Source organism: Cydia fagiglandana, chromosome 3 (assembly GCF_963556715.1).
Source record: "Cydia fagiglandana chromosome 3, ilCydFagi1.1, whole genome shotgun sequence".
In the NCBI taxonomy this organism is placed as follows: domain Eukaryota; kingdom Metazoa; phylum Arthropoda; class Insecta; order Lepidoptera; family Tortricidae; genus Cydia; species Cydia fagiglandana.
This window is the reverse complement of record NC_085934.1, coordinates 12,073,886-12,089,473: the sequence shown is the minus strand read 5'-3', so window position 1 is coordinate 12,089,473 and position 15,588 is coordinate 12,073,886. Positions and strand designations below refer to the sequence as shown.

Genomic DNA, 15,588 nt, shown 5'->3' with positions numbered 1-15,588 from the left:
ATCGTAATCGTTAGAGCCGTGTTCGAGGTCCTCGAAATATAAATACATACCTATATAAATACCTATATAAATAAACAAGAATTGCTCGTTTAAAGGTATTAGATTAGGTAAGGTATATAAATGTATAGCATCACCGACATGTTTTAAATCGACACGAGTTGCGAATTACCTTTTCATACGTGTATTGTACATCGTTTTACTCTTACATTACAGTACATATGGGCACAGAATAAATAATAGTACTACCATACAGAAATGAAACTTCCTACAAAACCGAAGTTTGACAGTTATCTGTCGTCGTGTTGCAAACGGACGTTAAGTTGTGTCAACCCTAATAATCGCTCGGAGGCTCGGAGCAATGCTGAGGCGAACGGAGCCGAGTTTGCCCGAAGGAAGGAGTTTCGCTCCCCTATAATACTTAGACTGGACTTGATGTAGGTACATGCATTGCATAAAATTGGGAACAACGGTCTAATATGGGTTCAATTCAGCGACCATGTTGTAAGTAAACGTAGATTTCTAACTATTCGCGTGGTCCATAAATTACAGTTGAACCATTATCCAAAAATAGTATCGTTACAAGATGACCTGCTATACCTAATTATAATTACCAGTAACCTAGTAGGCACGAAGTGGGTTTATAGGCACGCATTCTAAAAATCACAGCCGTGGAGAGACTCCATCAAGCTTCATTGCTACCTAATCAAATTTACGATATCTTTTCGCTGGTAACCGTTACTGTAGGTAAGTAGCGGGCGTGCCGTGTCATGATGCGCTTTCAAAGCTTTGGACTGAGTTATATCTAGGTAGCTATATAAAAGTGAGGCAGCGGAGCGCCCGGCAGTTCCTCCACAGAATCTGTCCGAGTCCGACGTATCAACCTTCACCATGCAGCGGCTAACCTTGTTTTTACTCTCGGCGGTGTTGGCTGTCGCTCTGGCAGGTTAGTGCCCTTTCGTTTAGTTTTTGCCGCCGTTCGATGCGACTGTCACTTGTTTTTTTTGGATTGGTAACATCCGATACGATCAAGTTTTTTTAGCAACTTGTCCTTATTTGCCAAACAATAGGGACGACTAACGCGGGAACTCGCGTGAATGTCGTTGATTTTCAAACTTTTGGAAACCTTGGGTCTGCAATATTTCTGTCTGAATACTTATTAATAGGCGTGAACTTTCACGAATCAAATAAGTACTATAATTTCCTATGTCAAATGGATGACTCACTTTATATGATAGGTATTCATTATCAGACCACTCCACTGTTCTGACGACAATGATAAGAAGTTTTGGAAAATTATGGCTAGTAGTATATAGGTACTCTTCTTGAGCACCCAACTATTTTATGAATAGGTAGTTATTTTTTACAAGAGCGAGGGGTTATAAGCGAAAGATGCCAAAATTGACCAGCACGAGCGTAGCGCAGTGTGTGGTTAGAAAAGTGGAATCTTGAGCATTGCGATATTTTCAGAAGGCACACACGAGGGTAAAGAAACTTTGCTACCAAGTGAAACAACAAACTAACGACAAGAAAATACTAACTGTAAAAAAATATTACAAATTAAATCCAAATGAATGCTACTAAATATTTATCATTCAAAATTATCACTTAAAAGTAAATTCTACCATCTAACATTTCCTCAAACTTTTCATAGGTACCAAATGTTAGCAATGTACGCGTAGGTACGTACGTAGGTAAAAATATCTGAGAAACCATTTAAAATATATAACTTAACTAACTACTAACTTAACTAACTTAAAATATATAAATAAACAATTAAACAATTAAACTTGGCCAGAAAACTAGATAAAAACTCCCAAACAAATGCTAATAACATCTTTTAAGTTAAAAAAAAACAAATGTTTACACAGAAACAGAATTCAAAAATTCTACCCGTGATTAAACGAGCTTTCTTAAAATTCCCTTTTTCTCATTTATTGTGGTCTCATTAAGAGCCGTCGCTGACTGTACCACTTTGATGAATTCAGAGTGTCTCCTTTTTGCCGATAAATATTTAAAAGTATTGTGGTTTCATCGAGTAAAAAACGAAAACGCTTAACAAGCCTCACAATTCACAAAGCTTACAGATGTAGGTACCATGCAAGTTTGACCTCCGATCGTGCAGAATTGTCTGCCATCCCGAGGTCAAATTATACATCAAGAATTTGTAGAAAATCAGTTTTGTGAATAGATAGGATCGAGGCACTCACAAGGTTGAGATCACAGTACGTAATTTATCTTTTATGTTTAAGTTGATGCGACCTTACCCGATCGTGACTAACTTTACTTTTAATGATCAACAAATCGGTTGTTGATTTTCTATATCCATGTATGATTAGGTACATACTTTGATTTAATTGGAGACTCTTTAAGATTCGTTATGCGGAATTAACCAGATATTTGTCAAGGGTAAGGTTGGTACCTATACCTATATATAGTATTTATTTACTTCTTTATTGCACATTACAAGAAAATAGATACGGCGGACTTAATGTATGTAGGTATATAGTACCAGTAAACCTACTTACCTTGCTGAGATCAATATTAAAATATAAATAATGGATGCACATGGTTCAAATCAAACCTACACCTACATAAGCCGACCGAGATGCCGCCAGAATGTACAATCTACTGATGTTTGGAAGAAAAAACAATGGTCCCAAAGACCAGAATTGAAATGCCCCCTTTTAGCTAACAGTACCTACCCGTAACGTACTTTCTTAAGAACGACGTTGAACCACAGAATAACTAATGTTGAACGGCATACTGCACTCGGAGCGCAGTGAAACAATGCATGTACTGTTACTACGGGTGTGCATTCCTGGCAGTGGAGCCAACAATAGGTACCTACTGTGCGCGTTCATATTACACTGATGACTTGACCCAGCTTAACACAAAGTTGTATGAACACCAACAACCCGGCGGTACCTACATTCAAAAACTGACTGACTTCACAAAACAGTGTGTCATCACTTTCTAGGTAAAGCTGTACCTTTAGAATCCCATGACCAGATCCTGACGTAACGACAAAAGGAACCACTTGTAAGATATACCTTTTAAAGAAAGAATATACCCAAAGGATTGTCCAGCCGCGAACTGAGAACCGATCGATTATTAAATCTCTTCTTAATTAATTAAAGCTTTGATTCATCGACAATTTAATCCACTGTCTCGAAACCGCCTATTCGTAACTTCGTTGACAATGGATTAAATTAAATTGTGTTATCGACATAAACCCTTAATTGTGTATTAAGAGCACCCTGTGTACATTACTACATTTACTACTGATGTAAATTCCAGAGGGCCAGTACTACGTGCCCCGCGCATACTACACGATCGACTCTACAGGGCACGCGTCGGCGCCCGTGCCCCTGCAGCGCCTGCGCCGGTCCTTCTACCCTTATCCCGGCCCTGGATCTGATGCTAATGCCAACGCTAACGCCAACGCATGGGGAGGTACGTACACACAGTAACTGATGCTTTACGACCACCATAATGCGATGACTCTACCTATACGGACACTCTACTATTTCGCATACCTATTATATGAAACATGCGAACTAATGCAAGTATTGGCAGGCAAGTATTGTATTCTATAGGTATTCGATAACTAACTGATGCTGTACAGCACAATAACTACTCAAAATCTACTAAGTACATAGATATATTTATACTAGCGGATAGTAAAAGCGCTTTTTTCGTTTGTATGGTTTACGGAAGGTTTCAAAAATAAAGTCTAATATAGTAATTTATTTACGTATTTTAATGTTCTTTTTAAAGTCGTTAAAGACTTTCTTTAAAGTGCATTTTTCTTAATGATAAAGTTGATAGGTAATAGATTACCGTAAACATATCATTAGCTCAACTTTATTGAATCCGGAACTTTACTAATCACCGCTAAAACGCGATGGGTGATTCAATCAAGATGACTGAGAATCATGACATCGCAATAACATTCATTCACTGACCGGTCGAGGAAATCCTTGATGATCCGAAGCTAATCGTGGCCAACCACGACTTTCCTATTAATTAAAATGCCGTTATTAATTAATTATGTACTTACCTATCACCTACCGCGGTACGCGGTAGTAACATAACGTCGTCGTACCTAATAAAATTCTCTTAATTGGAGGTAACGATAATACAGGGTGTATTTGTATCGCCAGCCATACTCTGCGTAGTAAAATAATTATTGGTCATACTGAACAATTTTTATCATGGGCCTAATGCCAAAATCGCGAAAAAGAAATTTGACTGTCCCATAGAAATCGTTTTAATAAGCCTAGATAAAGTTATTATTTTATTTTGCAACCACGAGGTTGCTCTAAATAAATACCACAAACATAACTGTTTGAAGTATACTCGTCTTGCCTTAAACAACGGAACACGTTCAAGTGGAATGGAAACGGAATGGTAATTGATATGCACAAAATGAGTTCTTAAGTACCTACTACTTAAGTAGAGCATCATCGACGTGCGCGGCAACCACCAAATTCTAATCGCTTTTCGAGCTACTTGCCTCACCTCTGTCTCAGGCAAACCAGTATAAGTGTGAACTTGAGCCAGAAACTAATATGCGCGATTGAAGGAAGTTTGTACTGTTCTAATGATATGAATTCTCTTCTCTATACGATCGCAACACGGCCAAGGTGTATCGCCGCTGGCGCCGTTCGAATAACGGTTCTAAATCACCCATCACCCGCCAAAGTGCAAATAGAAAAAAAAAGTTCAATGAAATCATTAACTACTTTCTTAAAAAGTTTGTCACAAAAACTAGTGTCAGCTACTTGAAGTTCAATCTTCCGTGACGAAACGTGAGGAACCTGCTTTTCAGTAGACACCCAAAGTAGGTATGCTAACTTAAATAGATTTCGTGACTCTTACCACATTGTCAATAAGTTTATAATGACTCTTTTCTTGGTATAATAACAAAGTAGGTTCAGCGAACTAACAATGCCTAGAGCGGCAGGTGGATGGTGGATGGTACAGTATAGACCAATGTATTTTTTTCTCTATGGCAATGGTTATAAAATTTTGATGTAGTATATTAAATTAGAGTCAGGGACGGAGGGAATGGATAATGTAATTTTTCAAAAATAAATTGAAATGTTGTTTGGTTGAATAAATGAAATATAGAATTACCATGAATAGTTTTATTTCTGTCAATATTTTAAAAGTGCGAAAATTTTTGGTGCATATTTATTGCACCTGTTACAGGAAACACCCGGTATACCTATAGAGAGGCTCTTTTATCAATCAAATCTCTATCGGTACTATTCCAGTTACCTCAGCTTAGGCATGCTTAGGATATTTAAATAATATAGGTACATTTACTCGTCACAATGCCCCACACCCTACACACGAGGGGCGTCGCCAGCTGATGCGCTAGTTACTCAAAATATAAGTTTAAGTAAGTTCAGAAATAAAAATATGGTGACGTTATTTTCAGGTGGCAACGCTAACGCGAACGCGAACGCCAATGCCGGCGCCGGGCGCGCTTTCCCCGGCGGCAGCTGGGGCGTCCCCGGAGCGTACGGAGCTGCGAAGCCAATGGGGTAGGTAACTCATCATCATCATCTCAGCCATAAGACGTCCACTGCTGAACATAGGCCTCTAGGGTAGGTAACTGAGTATCATTAATTCATTATCTCATAAAGAGAAACCGGTAAAAAATGTGTAGAAATTACCGTTAAAAGTAATTTTTCATAAGGTGAGATGAGGGACCTACCTACGACGAACACCAGGACAAGAAGAAGACTTTGTGGAATCGTCGTGTTTTTCGTCTTGCCTCGAACAAATAAACTACGTTCTTCTTAACCTATTTCGAGAAATTTACCGGTTGCATTCCCTTATACAGAAGAAGAAAGAAAGAAGCAATCTTCTGTAGGTTTAATTTGTCTCATCCCAATTAAGGATGAAATGAACGGGAACTAACTAGAATTCTGGTACCCACGGGAAGAAAAGTAAAGCATCACAAAGATACGGCTCCAAGGACTACTTTGTTTAAATAAGTTGCTACGTTACCAATACCAATAATTTATTAAAAATAGGATAGGTTACATATCGGTTCGAACAGTAGCCACGCCATACCTGTCACATTGACAAGTCGAATGAGTTCCCAGGTATAGTTATAGTTAGTTAGTTTTACTGGGCATTTTCCGCAAACGGTATCCACTATTTTCCGTGAAACGAGGTAGCCCTCTCTCTACTCTAACCACCCCTTCTCCACGCAACCTAGCAACTCTAGCAAAGTCTTTAGGTTGCTAACTACCTCCTTCAGTGTGCACGGATTCCCTAAATATTTGCTCTTGTATACCTGTTTATCCCAGGGATATTAAGCGATTTTTACAAAAACGTGGCCATTTGTCGACAATTAAGAGATGGCACCAAAAAACTGATGCCTATTATAGAGTCTGTGCGGAAAGAGAAGAGTTGTAGAATGTATTGGATCCCATATATTTAACGACTACTCTCTTTCCGTACAGGGCCCGTAGCCAAATTACATTCGCTCCGTATCGATTCGATCTCTACGTTCGCGACCCAACTAGCAAAAATAAGTCATAAATATGTTTTACAAACGTTTTTCTTAAAACTTATTGGTATGCAATTTTAGGCATACAAACGTTTATACAACGCGATTTTGGCGCAGTTTTTATGGCTAAACAGTCGTAGAGTGGTCACTCAATCGTCATAAGCAAGCACATTTAGTCCTACAGCTGTCATAAAAAATATATTAAACGACTTTTTAGTCGGAAAAGTATCGTAAGTTCTCGCTTTGTAAGTGCAATTGCTTGTAGAGTGATCATAACGCAGACGTTTGTACGACATATGAGTCGGTGAAATGCAACAGCGAAGCAGTTTCAATCATAAGTATCATAACAGGTCAAACAATTTGTGAAAAGCAGTAATAAGTTAGTATTATACTTTTTACCATTTTAAGTACTAGTAACTCAACTCGACATCTACTAGATACGAGTATAACAAATCAGATACGCATGCGAACATAATATTTTCGACGAATGTTACTAGGTTTTGTAAGACATTTTTAATGCCCCCTCTAAATATTGTTTATTTATTATATATAATTTAATAAATTAATTGAATATTTATCTTTGGTTAGTTATATGACTCATATACGACTTATAACTCGTAAGCCGACACGATACGGCCGCCATTACCATGATCATCACGCAGTAGCTATAAGACGGTCATGTTTGTGACTGTTGTATGGCATTTTAGCAATTTAACAGCTGTAAAAAGCTGATGTTATGACTAGTTGTACAGTAGTAACTCATAAAGCTTTTCTATGACCAAAGTGCTGTAAGATGTCATATTGAAGTTGTAAATCCGGGAAAAGGTCATGGTTAAAACTTTTATACGACAATGACTAAATTGCTTTATTACTATGTTATACAAACGTTTGTACAACTGTGATTTAAGCACAATTTGCTTTAAAACTAAAGTGCTGTATAAATGACATTTATACAACGTCACGTTGTAAACCTTGCTTATTTACGACGCATCTACGATTAATCAGTCGTAAAAGGTTCAGATCTTATGACCAATTTGTTAGTTGGGGAGCGACTGGTCGATAATGTTTATAATAACCTAGCCAAGAGGCAATCTTTTTAGTTATCGCATATTCGACCGGCCAAGTCGATAAAAATTAATTTTAGTCTGTGGTTCTCGTTCAAAACTGTCAAGAAACGTCATCTGTCAGCTGTCAAGAGTGTCAAGTGAACAGCGAATCTAATTTTGGAGAAAATAATTGTTTTATCGGTAAGCAAATGAAATATTTTGGCATTTGTTTAACTTAGTTAATTACAATTTCGTGATAAAATAACTCTATATAGTGTAATATTTAGTTTACCTAGGTAAAAGCATGTCGAAGTAGGAAACTTCGGATTGGCTTCCATAGTGTTGTAGATGTAGAGCATGCATAGATTCATAATTCATAAAACATAAGTCTTAAATTTCTTAGCCCGCCGAACCATACATGAAAGATGGATATCTATAGGAAATCTGAAACTATGACAATAAACCTAAATCTAAATAAAGGAACCATAGCTCATAGTTTTGTAGAGTTAATATACCTACACTGTGTTTCACAATTTTTAAAACCTTGACCTAAAAATTTTTGTAAGTACCTACCTACCTACCAACCACCACCTACCTAGGAACCAGAAATCGTTTTTATTTCGATAATTGATAATATAAATTATATAAAAGATAAGGAATAAACAGTGGCGTACCAAGGCATGGGCGAATGGGGCCTTCGCCAACGGCCTCGCACTTAGGGGGGGCCTCGCAAAGCCAACCTTTTTATTACCTTGGGAAAAACACATTGAAAAGGGCCTCGCAGATGTGGTTTTCGCCAACGACTAAATTGGTTCACGCTATGCCACTGGGAATAAATGTTACCAAGAAACCCTATTCCTATCTGAAATAAACAGAAAATGGTTTATTTGGCTATACATACAGTGAATGTGTGTATGGACGAATAACATATAATATTTATATTGTTTTGCACCTCTCCCGGCGGGTTAGGGGTTAGGACCATTTAAGACTTAAGTGATAAATTGACAATGGCACTATGCCATCCAAAAAATATGTAGGAACAGCTAGTGATTGAAAACGTCACAGGGATCAGGATTCGCCGCGAGGAGTAGAGATTATCCAATAGTACGTACCTTAATCGATGTTAAGATTTAAGATTTTTTTGACAGATTGTTAATGTCATATGACTCATATGGGTTGCTAATAATACATGTATTAATACTCGTACGTAAGGATTAACGGCCTCAAATCTCATTGATTTACACGTTGTGGTTATGAAAGGTCACACGCATGGGGTATAGGGTTCGTCTACTACTTAACTATGTCATTAATATTATTTAAAACCTAAGGGTCGGTTGCATCAAACCGTCTGTCATCGAAAGAATTCGCAAAATTTTATTGTATGTACAAGTCTCATAGTTTACTGCTGAGTGATGTTAGTCAGCCCGTCAACTGTGGCTGGCGCAACCGGCCCTTAATATCATGTGTTTTTTAAATGTCTTGTTGCTAGCATCCTGCAATCGATAAGAACACCGATAAGTACTTAATCATCATCACCATCAAAGAACATCAGTGACTAATTTGCCCTTTTTGTCCCTAGGGCCTAGCGGGCGAGCAACATAACTAACTCCGGTGTGGGCCATCCTGAACTTTTCCACCAGCTGCACACGCCGCGCGCCGCTGCCCGCGCCCCGCGGCCTACCGTGCAGCTGCCGGAAGACCATTTTATTGTATCTAAGTTGTTACTAATAAAAAACGCATTTTGAAATGTTTAATTACTTCACTTTTTACCTCATCATCGTAAACTGGATGGGATATTTAGTTAACTGTTCATAAACGAAACGCATGCTCGACACTGACTCCGATTGGCATACCTCCAAAGAAGTAAAAGTCTTACTTTTATTAATTATTACTATTAGATATGACCAAAAGCATGCACATTGGAATCTTTTAAAATAATTGCTACATACAAATCGCTTATTTAACGCCGATTTCAACGATTTTATGATTCATACAAAGATAACTGCGCTTACCAATCGAGGCCCCGCCACTTGATTGTTTCCGTGGAAATCCGCGTCGCCACTTGACTACTTTTCGCGTTTTCGTTAACGCCACTTGAACCTCGAACTATTAGTGGCGTCGATGTCTTATGGCAGAACATTGGTTTGGCAACTAAACAGTAACAAGTAATCTGATGAAAAAAAACAAATACTATAGGTACTTATAACAAACAAAGCACAGGGGTCATTTTCCCAAGAAAAATCTTAATAGCGTGATTCAGGGTTTCTACTATACGGAACTACATTTTTCATCATATAGCGCTTTCAATTCGTATACTAATCAAGATTAAATGCGAATTCATTTGTGCCCCCATATCAATGAAGGTACCTAGTGGTCCTACCTAATACGCTTCGGTCAATCCTACCACAGGGTCTAAAACGGTACCTGGGTCAAACAGATCACTGTGTTACGTCTTTCCTGTAGACATATACAAGAGTTAAGGGCTATAAAAGTCAATTTTCTTATTTAACCCTTATCCACGTGAAAAGGTCCTCCTTTTATTTAGAGAACTATGATAAAATCATTACTTACATGCCCACAAGCTGTTAACTATTGCCCACATTGGAGAGAAAAATGTACAGTTCGCGCGAACACACGTACTAGTTTTCTCTCCTGTGGGCAATAGTTAACAGCTTGTGGGCATGTAAGTAATGATTTTATCATAGTTCTCTAAATAAAAGGATGACGTTTTCACGTGGATAAGGGTTAAATAAGACAATTAACTTTTATAGCCCTTAACTTTTGTGTATGTCTACAGGAAAGACATGACACAGTGATCTGTTTGACCCACCTATATAATGTCCTACTGAACTAAATAGCTAACGGATGTCAGCAATAACCGCAAAACGCAAAACTAATAAGTTGATGGCACACATTACTCACGTAAAAACGGAGGTGCAAAAAAATAAACAAAAAATAATCATGTTGCCGGTTTTTACAACAGTTACCTACTTGTAATACAAGTTTAGGAAATACTTCGATGTACTTAATTCTCAGAATAGGCAACAACCTTGGTAGATTTTGATAAATTCATATTTTTCAATTTATCATTCATATTTAATTACTTAATGAACTTAGCCATGGCCCCATGGCTATCGAAATAAGGATAGTCCCATGTTTTTATACACCGAACCGAATTTACTTTTAAAATATCACTCGAAGCATATACTTAATTAATTGTATTAAATAAGAAATTAAAACATTTTTTTATGTGCACAGTGAGTAAGTAAAGTAGGCAGTGGCGTAGCTAGCATGGGTGGCACCCGGTGCGGAAATTGTGGGTGTCACCCCAAAATTCAATCAAAATTGTAAAATATATTTAATAATATTAGTAATATTTAAAAAGAGTAATTGTAATTTTTGCAAAATAACTCAGGATTTACTCCATCGCTTTCATTTTACGAATTTTATATGTGGCACTTCTGATGTTCACCCCCCCCCTAGCCCCCCCTAGCTACGCCACTGAAAGTAGGTACCTAGTAGTGTGCACAGTGAATACCTATCATACCTAGTATACCTATGTATGCTTAAATATTTACGACTTACATAATAGCACCGGAGGTCATTTTACGAATGAACTCCATATTCCATCTTTATAAATAAAAGGGTAATTGAATGGATATTACAAATTGAATAACTATTGCTCAAGTCACCTTTTGTTCCGTAATCACATTAACAAAACGTGGACTTGAGTTGGTATATGAGTTGGTCTTGGTACCTATATACATCGTATACCTATATCGTTGTGGTTTGGTATATATATATAGTCGGCACGAATGAAATTGGCAACGTTTCTATTAAGTATGTATATCAATATCTTACACATTTAAACGAGCAATTCTTGTATAGGTACCTATATATAAATATATATTTATTTGCATATTTCGGAGATCTCGGAAACGGCTCTAACGATGAAATTTGCTAATTGGGGGTTTCCGAGGGCGAAAAATCGATCTATAAAAAATATAGTAATAAGTAATAGAGTATTTTCAACAGCCCCGGTATGACCCGACGTATGTTCGGTGCGGTGAACGGCGCCCACTCTGTCTCTGCCAGCTCCTCGGTGGATGTCGACGGGGAAGGCAACGGGTCTTACGACGTGTCCTCTTCAGTTGGCTACTAAACCGAATCCACCATGAACAGCGAGTGATGGTTGAGCTTTTATCCGTCGTGTTTTAATAATTATACTTAATATACGAGATTACGTATACAAGAGTGATGCAAGATACCTACGATAGAAGATAAAAGTGCCTCCATCAAATCCGACTGTATCTACCGAATAGGGCTGACTGCAGCTTCAATTTCTTAAAAAGTTAATCGGGTGCCGTTCAGCCCTATAATGTGTATACTAAGATACAACGACACATGGCTTCAGAATTGTTTTTCTGTCGTAATCCTAATTATTCGTTACCTTGTTTAATATTTAAGTTTTAATTAATCTTACGAATTACTGAGTGAAAGGTCCAATCTTGACATAATTAACTATTTCGTTAATAACTAAATAAAATGGGTTACCTACTTGTAGCTAAAATTTAATGTGTGAACTTGTGTGAGTATATAGATTATATATTACCTACTTAGTGTCAATGTAATTGTGTAAAAAACCATGAAAAATCTAATTTAACATTGAACAATTGAATTAATATCCCAAAAATTATATGCGAGTACACGCACATATAAGCTCAATTATGCGTGTTAGTGTTAATTAAAATTAATTGCAACATTATGTGATATGGTTCGCACTCTACAATTGTGTAGATTTGTATTACTGCAGTTGTAGCTTTTAGTAAATATCTTATGTTAAGTAACTTTCATGTGATACTTATAGTTTGATTTATTATAGTTAGGTACATTGTTCAGGATGGGTCACAAATAAATAAATGCATTTTATATTTCATTACTTTTTTATTCGTTTAACTAGAGTTACCGTAATTTTTTTAAATCATTCTCCGAACATTTGTTTTGCTTAATACTGAAGAGAGCCTCTTCTAAACTCAATACTTAATACCCGTAAAATTATGCTAAGTATTATGCCTGGAAGGCCTCGAAGGAAATTTGCAATAATATTAAATTAAAGTCTCATCAATGGTTTCCTAGGAATTTGGTGTGAACTTTACTTATGGGGTAATTCGAGTCTGTACTGCGGCTTGTTATACTGGTAGCCGCCCTCAGCGGGCTCCACCGGGGCCGGCGCTGGCGCAGGCGGCGCTATCGGCACGTGCGGAGGAGTCACTATCACTGCGTCATCAGTTATAGCCACATCGCGGCCCGCTGGGAAGTTCCGAGGGTACTGACGGGAGAACTGCTGGGGGTACTGGGGTGGTACTTGGTTGAATTGAGGCTGCAAATGGTTGAACTGTGGGTGCACCTGGTTGAACTGCGGCTGCGCTTGGTGGTATGGGTTGTACGATTGGTAGCCAGGCGCGCTGTACTGGTAGTCGTAGTTATTGAATGAAGGAGGACCGTACTGCGTGGGCAGCTCCATCCGACCGAACATGTTTCCTAGGAACGGGAACTTGTTGGTGAGGTGGTTCCAGAAACCGGTGCCGCCGACCTGGTTGCTGCCTTGGCTGCTGCCCCAGAACAGCCGTTGCGAAGGTTGCTCGAGGAAGTTATGGTTGACGTCAACCGCGAACGGATCGTTCGGCCCGATGTTGTAGGGTGCGTTTGGCTGCGCGTAGTACCCTACGGCACTTCCTAAAACACAAATATTTAACACTGTCATAGGTAAAAAATGTATGTTGTGCATTTTGACCAAATTAAATATTCTGGAATAAGTTACTTATAGCGATAATTTTAAAAGGTAGGTTTAAAATGTGATTTATGCTCCTATTCATTTGAAATTCGAAACCTGATACTTGAAAGTTGTCTATGATTCTTAAAATTGTTTATATGCTTATTCGATCAATGTCGTATTTATTGGCATGGTGTTTAAAATTAATTCAAATATATTAATATAATACTCCATTACAACAAAAGATTAACGATTACAAAAAATCAGGTTGCACAATGATAGGTAAGTAGGTAGGTATTGTAATCATAATCAATTGAAACTAGTTTATTAGGACCGAAATTAAAGTGTCTTTCCATGTTTGATAAAATTTAGCTCAAAGTTACTTTTAGAAGTATTGGGGAAGTATCGCAATAATAAGTGTAAATAATTAGCGCCCCTTTTTAACATACGACATTGCTCCATACGAGTATTAGGTATATTATAAAATTTCACTAGGTATGTATCCATTGTTGACCATCACATTTATTTAACTGAACTATTGAAAAGTTTTTTTTTCAAACTGAAACCATTACAACCACCTAGACGTGCGCGCCGCGCCGGCGCCGCCGCGCCGCGCCACCATTCATACGCGCCGCCGCCGCCGGCTCATCCACTCGGCGCGCCGGTGCACGGCCGTATATATGAATTTTCTCAAAAATGGACGGCCAAGTCGACTTTGCCGTCTAAAAAATAGGTCGCGAAGCGCGTAGTTTATGGTCAGTCAAAAATTAAAAACTTAAAAACATTGCAGTCTCGATTTTGGGACTGCAAACTTCCAAACTTTTTAAAAGTTGAAATGGCCATATCAAATGAAGGCACAGGCCCATTAAACAGCCAAACAGATGATTAGTACCGCGACTACTTAGCTGTCTCAAATAGGTTGGCGTATTTTTGGCAGAAAAATACACTTCTATTTTTTTATAAAAAAAAATAAACAGGCGGCAAGGGCTTTTTTCTGTAAAAATATATACGTAAGATCTGTATCTGCTTTCGTGAAATATTTCTGTGATAATTATAGTTCTTGCACCATTTTTGAGAAAAGCACTATATATGACTCGGCTGGAAGGCTACTTGCTGGCTTCGGATTCAATTAAACGGACTCCCAAGGTCGTCCGTTTAAAACGAATCCTCAGCTTGCAAGTAGCTACTTCCGAGCCTCGATAATAATGTACTATTTTCGATATTTTTTTATGGCAAATCTAATGAGATCCTAACGATTTTAATGCCTGAACAAACGTGAACTAACGTCGCCCGATGACTTCACATAGTTAATTTGGCTGATTTCGGGGTGGTTATCGTGAAGACAGCCCACTTTGACCAAAAAAATAAAAATTTAATGGTTCGGGGCCCTAATGATTCTAATGCCTGAACAATCATGAACTAACGAATATCTTGCTATCTAGACCAATAAAACTTAAAAAAAGTGGTTTGGGTTGGCTAGCGTGAAGACAGCCACCCCCTTTTGTTTAAAAAAAAATGTATATTAGAATCGGGGATATGTACAAGAATAGCGTGTGCGTAAGTATAATGCTAGTGAAAAACTATACATAGTTAATTTTTGCAGTTTTAGTAGGTAATACCCTCGGAGTAATTAACAATGGAGCCGCCATTAACAGGCGTTCCCCTCTGTCGAAAATAGGCGGCCAATGGTCAACCACATGTCAACCATATGTATGGACTGACGTTTATCTGACATGACGTACCTATACATTTGATGTGCCCCTCCCCCGCAAAAAACGGCAGACTATTTTGTACCGAAAATTTTAGACATGGCGTCTCCGTTGTTAATTACTCCGAGGTAATACCTAAATGAAAAAAATTGCTACACGCCGGCGCCGCCGCGCCGCGCCGACCAAAAAAGCCGGCGCGCCGCCGCCGGCAAATTTTAGGTCGGCGCGCACGTCTACAACCACCATACGCATCACTTGTAAAAGTTCACATCACGTACCAACAACACAACACAGCAAGAGTGCAAGGGGCGCATTCATTTTGGCACGAGTATCGGCGTCGACTGCATGTTATTGTTGCCTCTTCTTGTATTTATACCCCCTCTATTCCCCAAAAGGGGACCTTGAGGTTCATTGTAGCCCAATATTGATAGTGTGAGGTAATGGTGGCTCACCCAGCGGACAATAGGCGCGACAACTAGGTGACTCGTGCGATGCACAGGCCGTGCCGAATCTGCATGTCGTATGCTAAAC

General features: G+C 38.4%; 2 protein-coding genes across 3 annotated transcripts; one reads left to right on the top strand and one right to left on the bottom strand.

Moving 5' to 3' along the window:
* The first annotated feature begins 793 nt into the window (after positions 1–793).
* Positions 794–12,511, top strand: LOC134680044 (uncharacterized). Of its 2 annotated transcripts, none has more exons than XM_063539033.1 (4): positions 794–943; positions 3,298–3,453; positions 5,447–5,552; positions 11,611–12,511. In XM_063539033.1, exons 1-4 carry the CDS (start codon positions 889–891, stop codon positions 11,735–11,737), a joined length of 444 nt encoding a protein of 147 aa, XP_063395103.1. In that variant the 5' UTR covers positions 794–888; the 3' UTR covers positions 11,738–12,511. The 2 variants fall into 2 exon arrangements, with proteins under 2 accessions (XP_063395103.1, XP_063395104.1); XM_063539034.1 differs by lacking the exon at positions 11,611–12,511 and adding an exon at positions 9,155–9,329.
* Positions 12,512–12,667: 156 nt separating this feature from the next.
* On the bottom strand, positions 12,668–15,588 carry LOC134680109 (uncharacterized). Its single transcript, XM_063539157.1, has 2 exons — positions 15,336–15,588; positions 12,668–13,311 (listed from the first exon to the last, which is right to left on the bottom strand). The coding sequence occupies exons 1-2, from the start codon at positions 15,373–15,375 to the stop codon at positions 12,728–12,730; spliced, it is 624 nt and encodes a 207-aa protein (XP_063395227.1). The 5' UTR covers positions 15,376–15,588; the 3' UTR covers positions 12,668–12,727.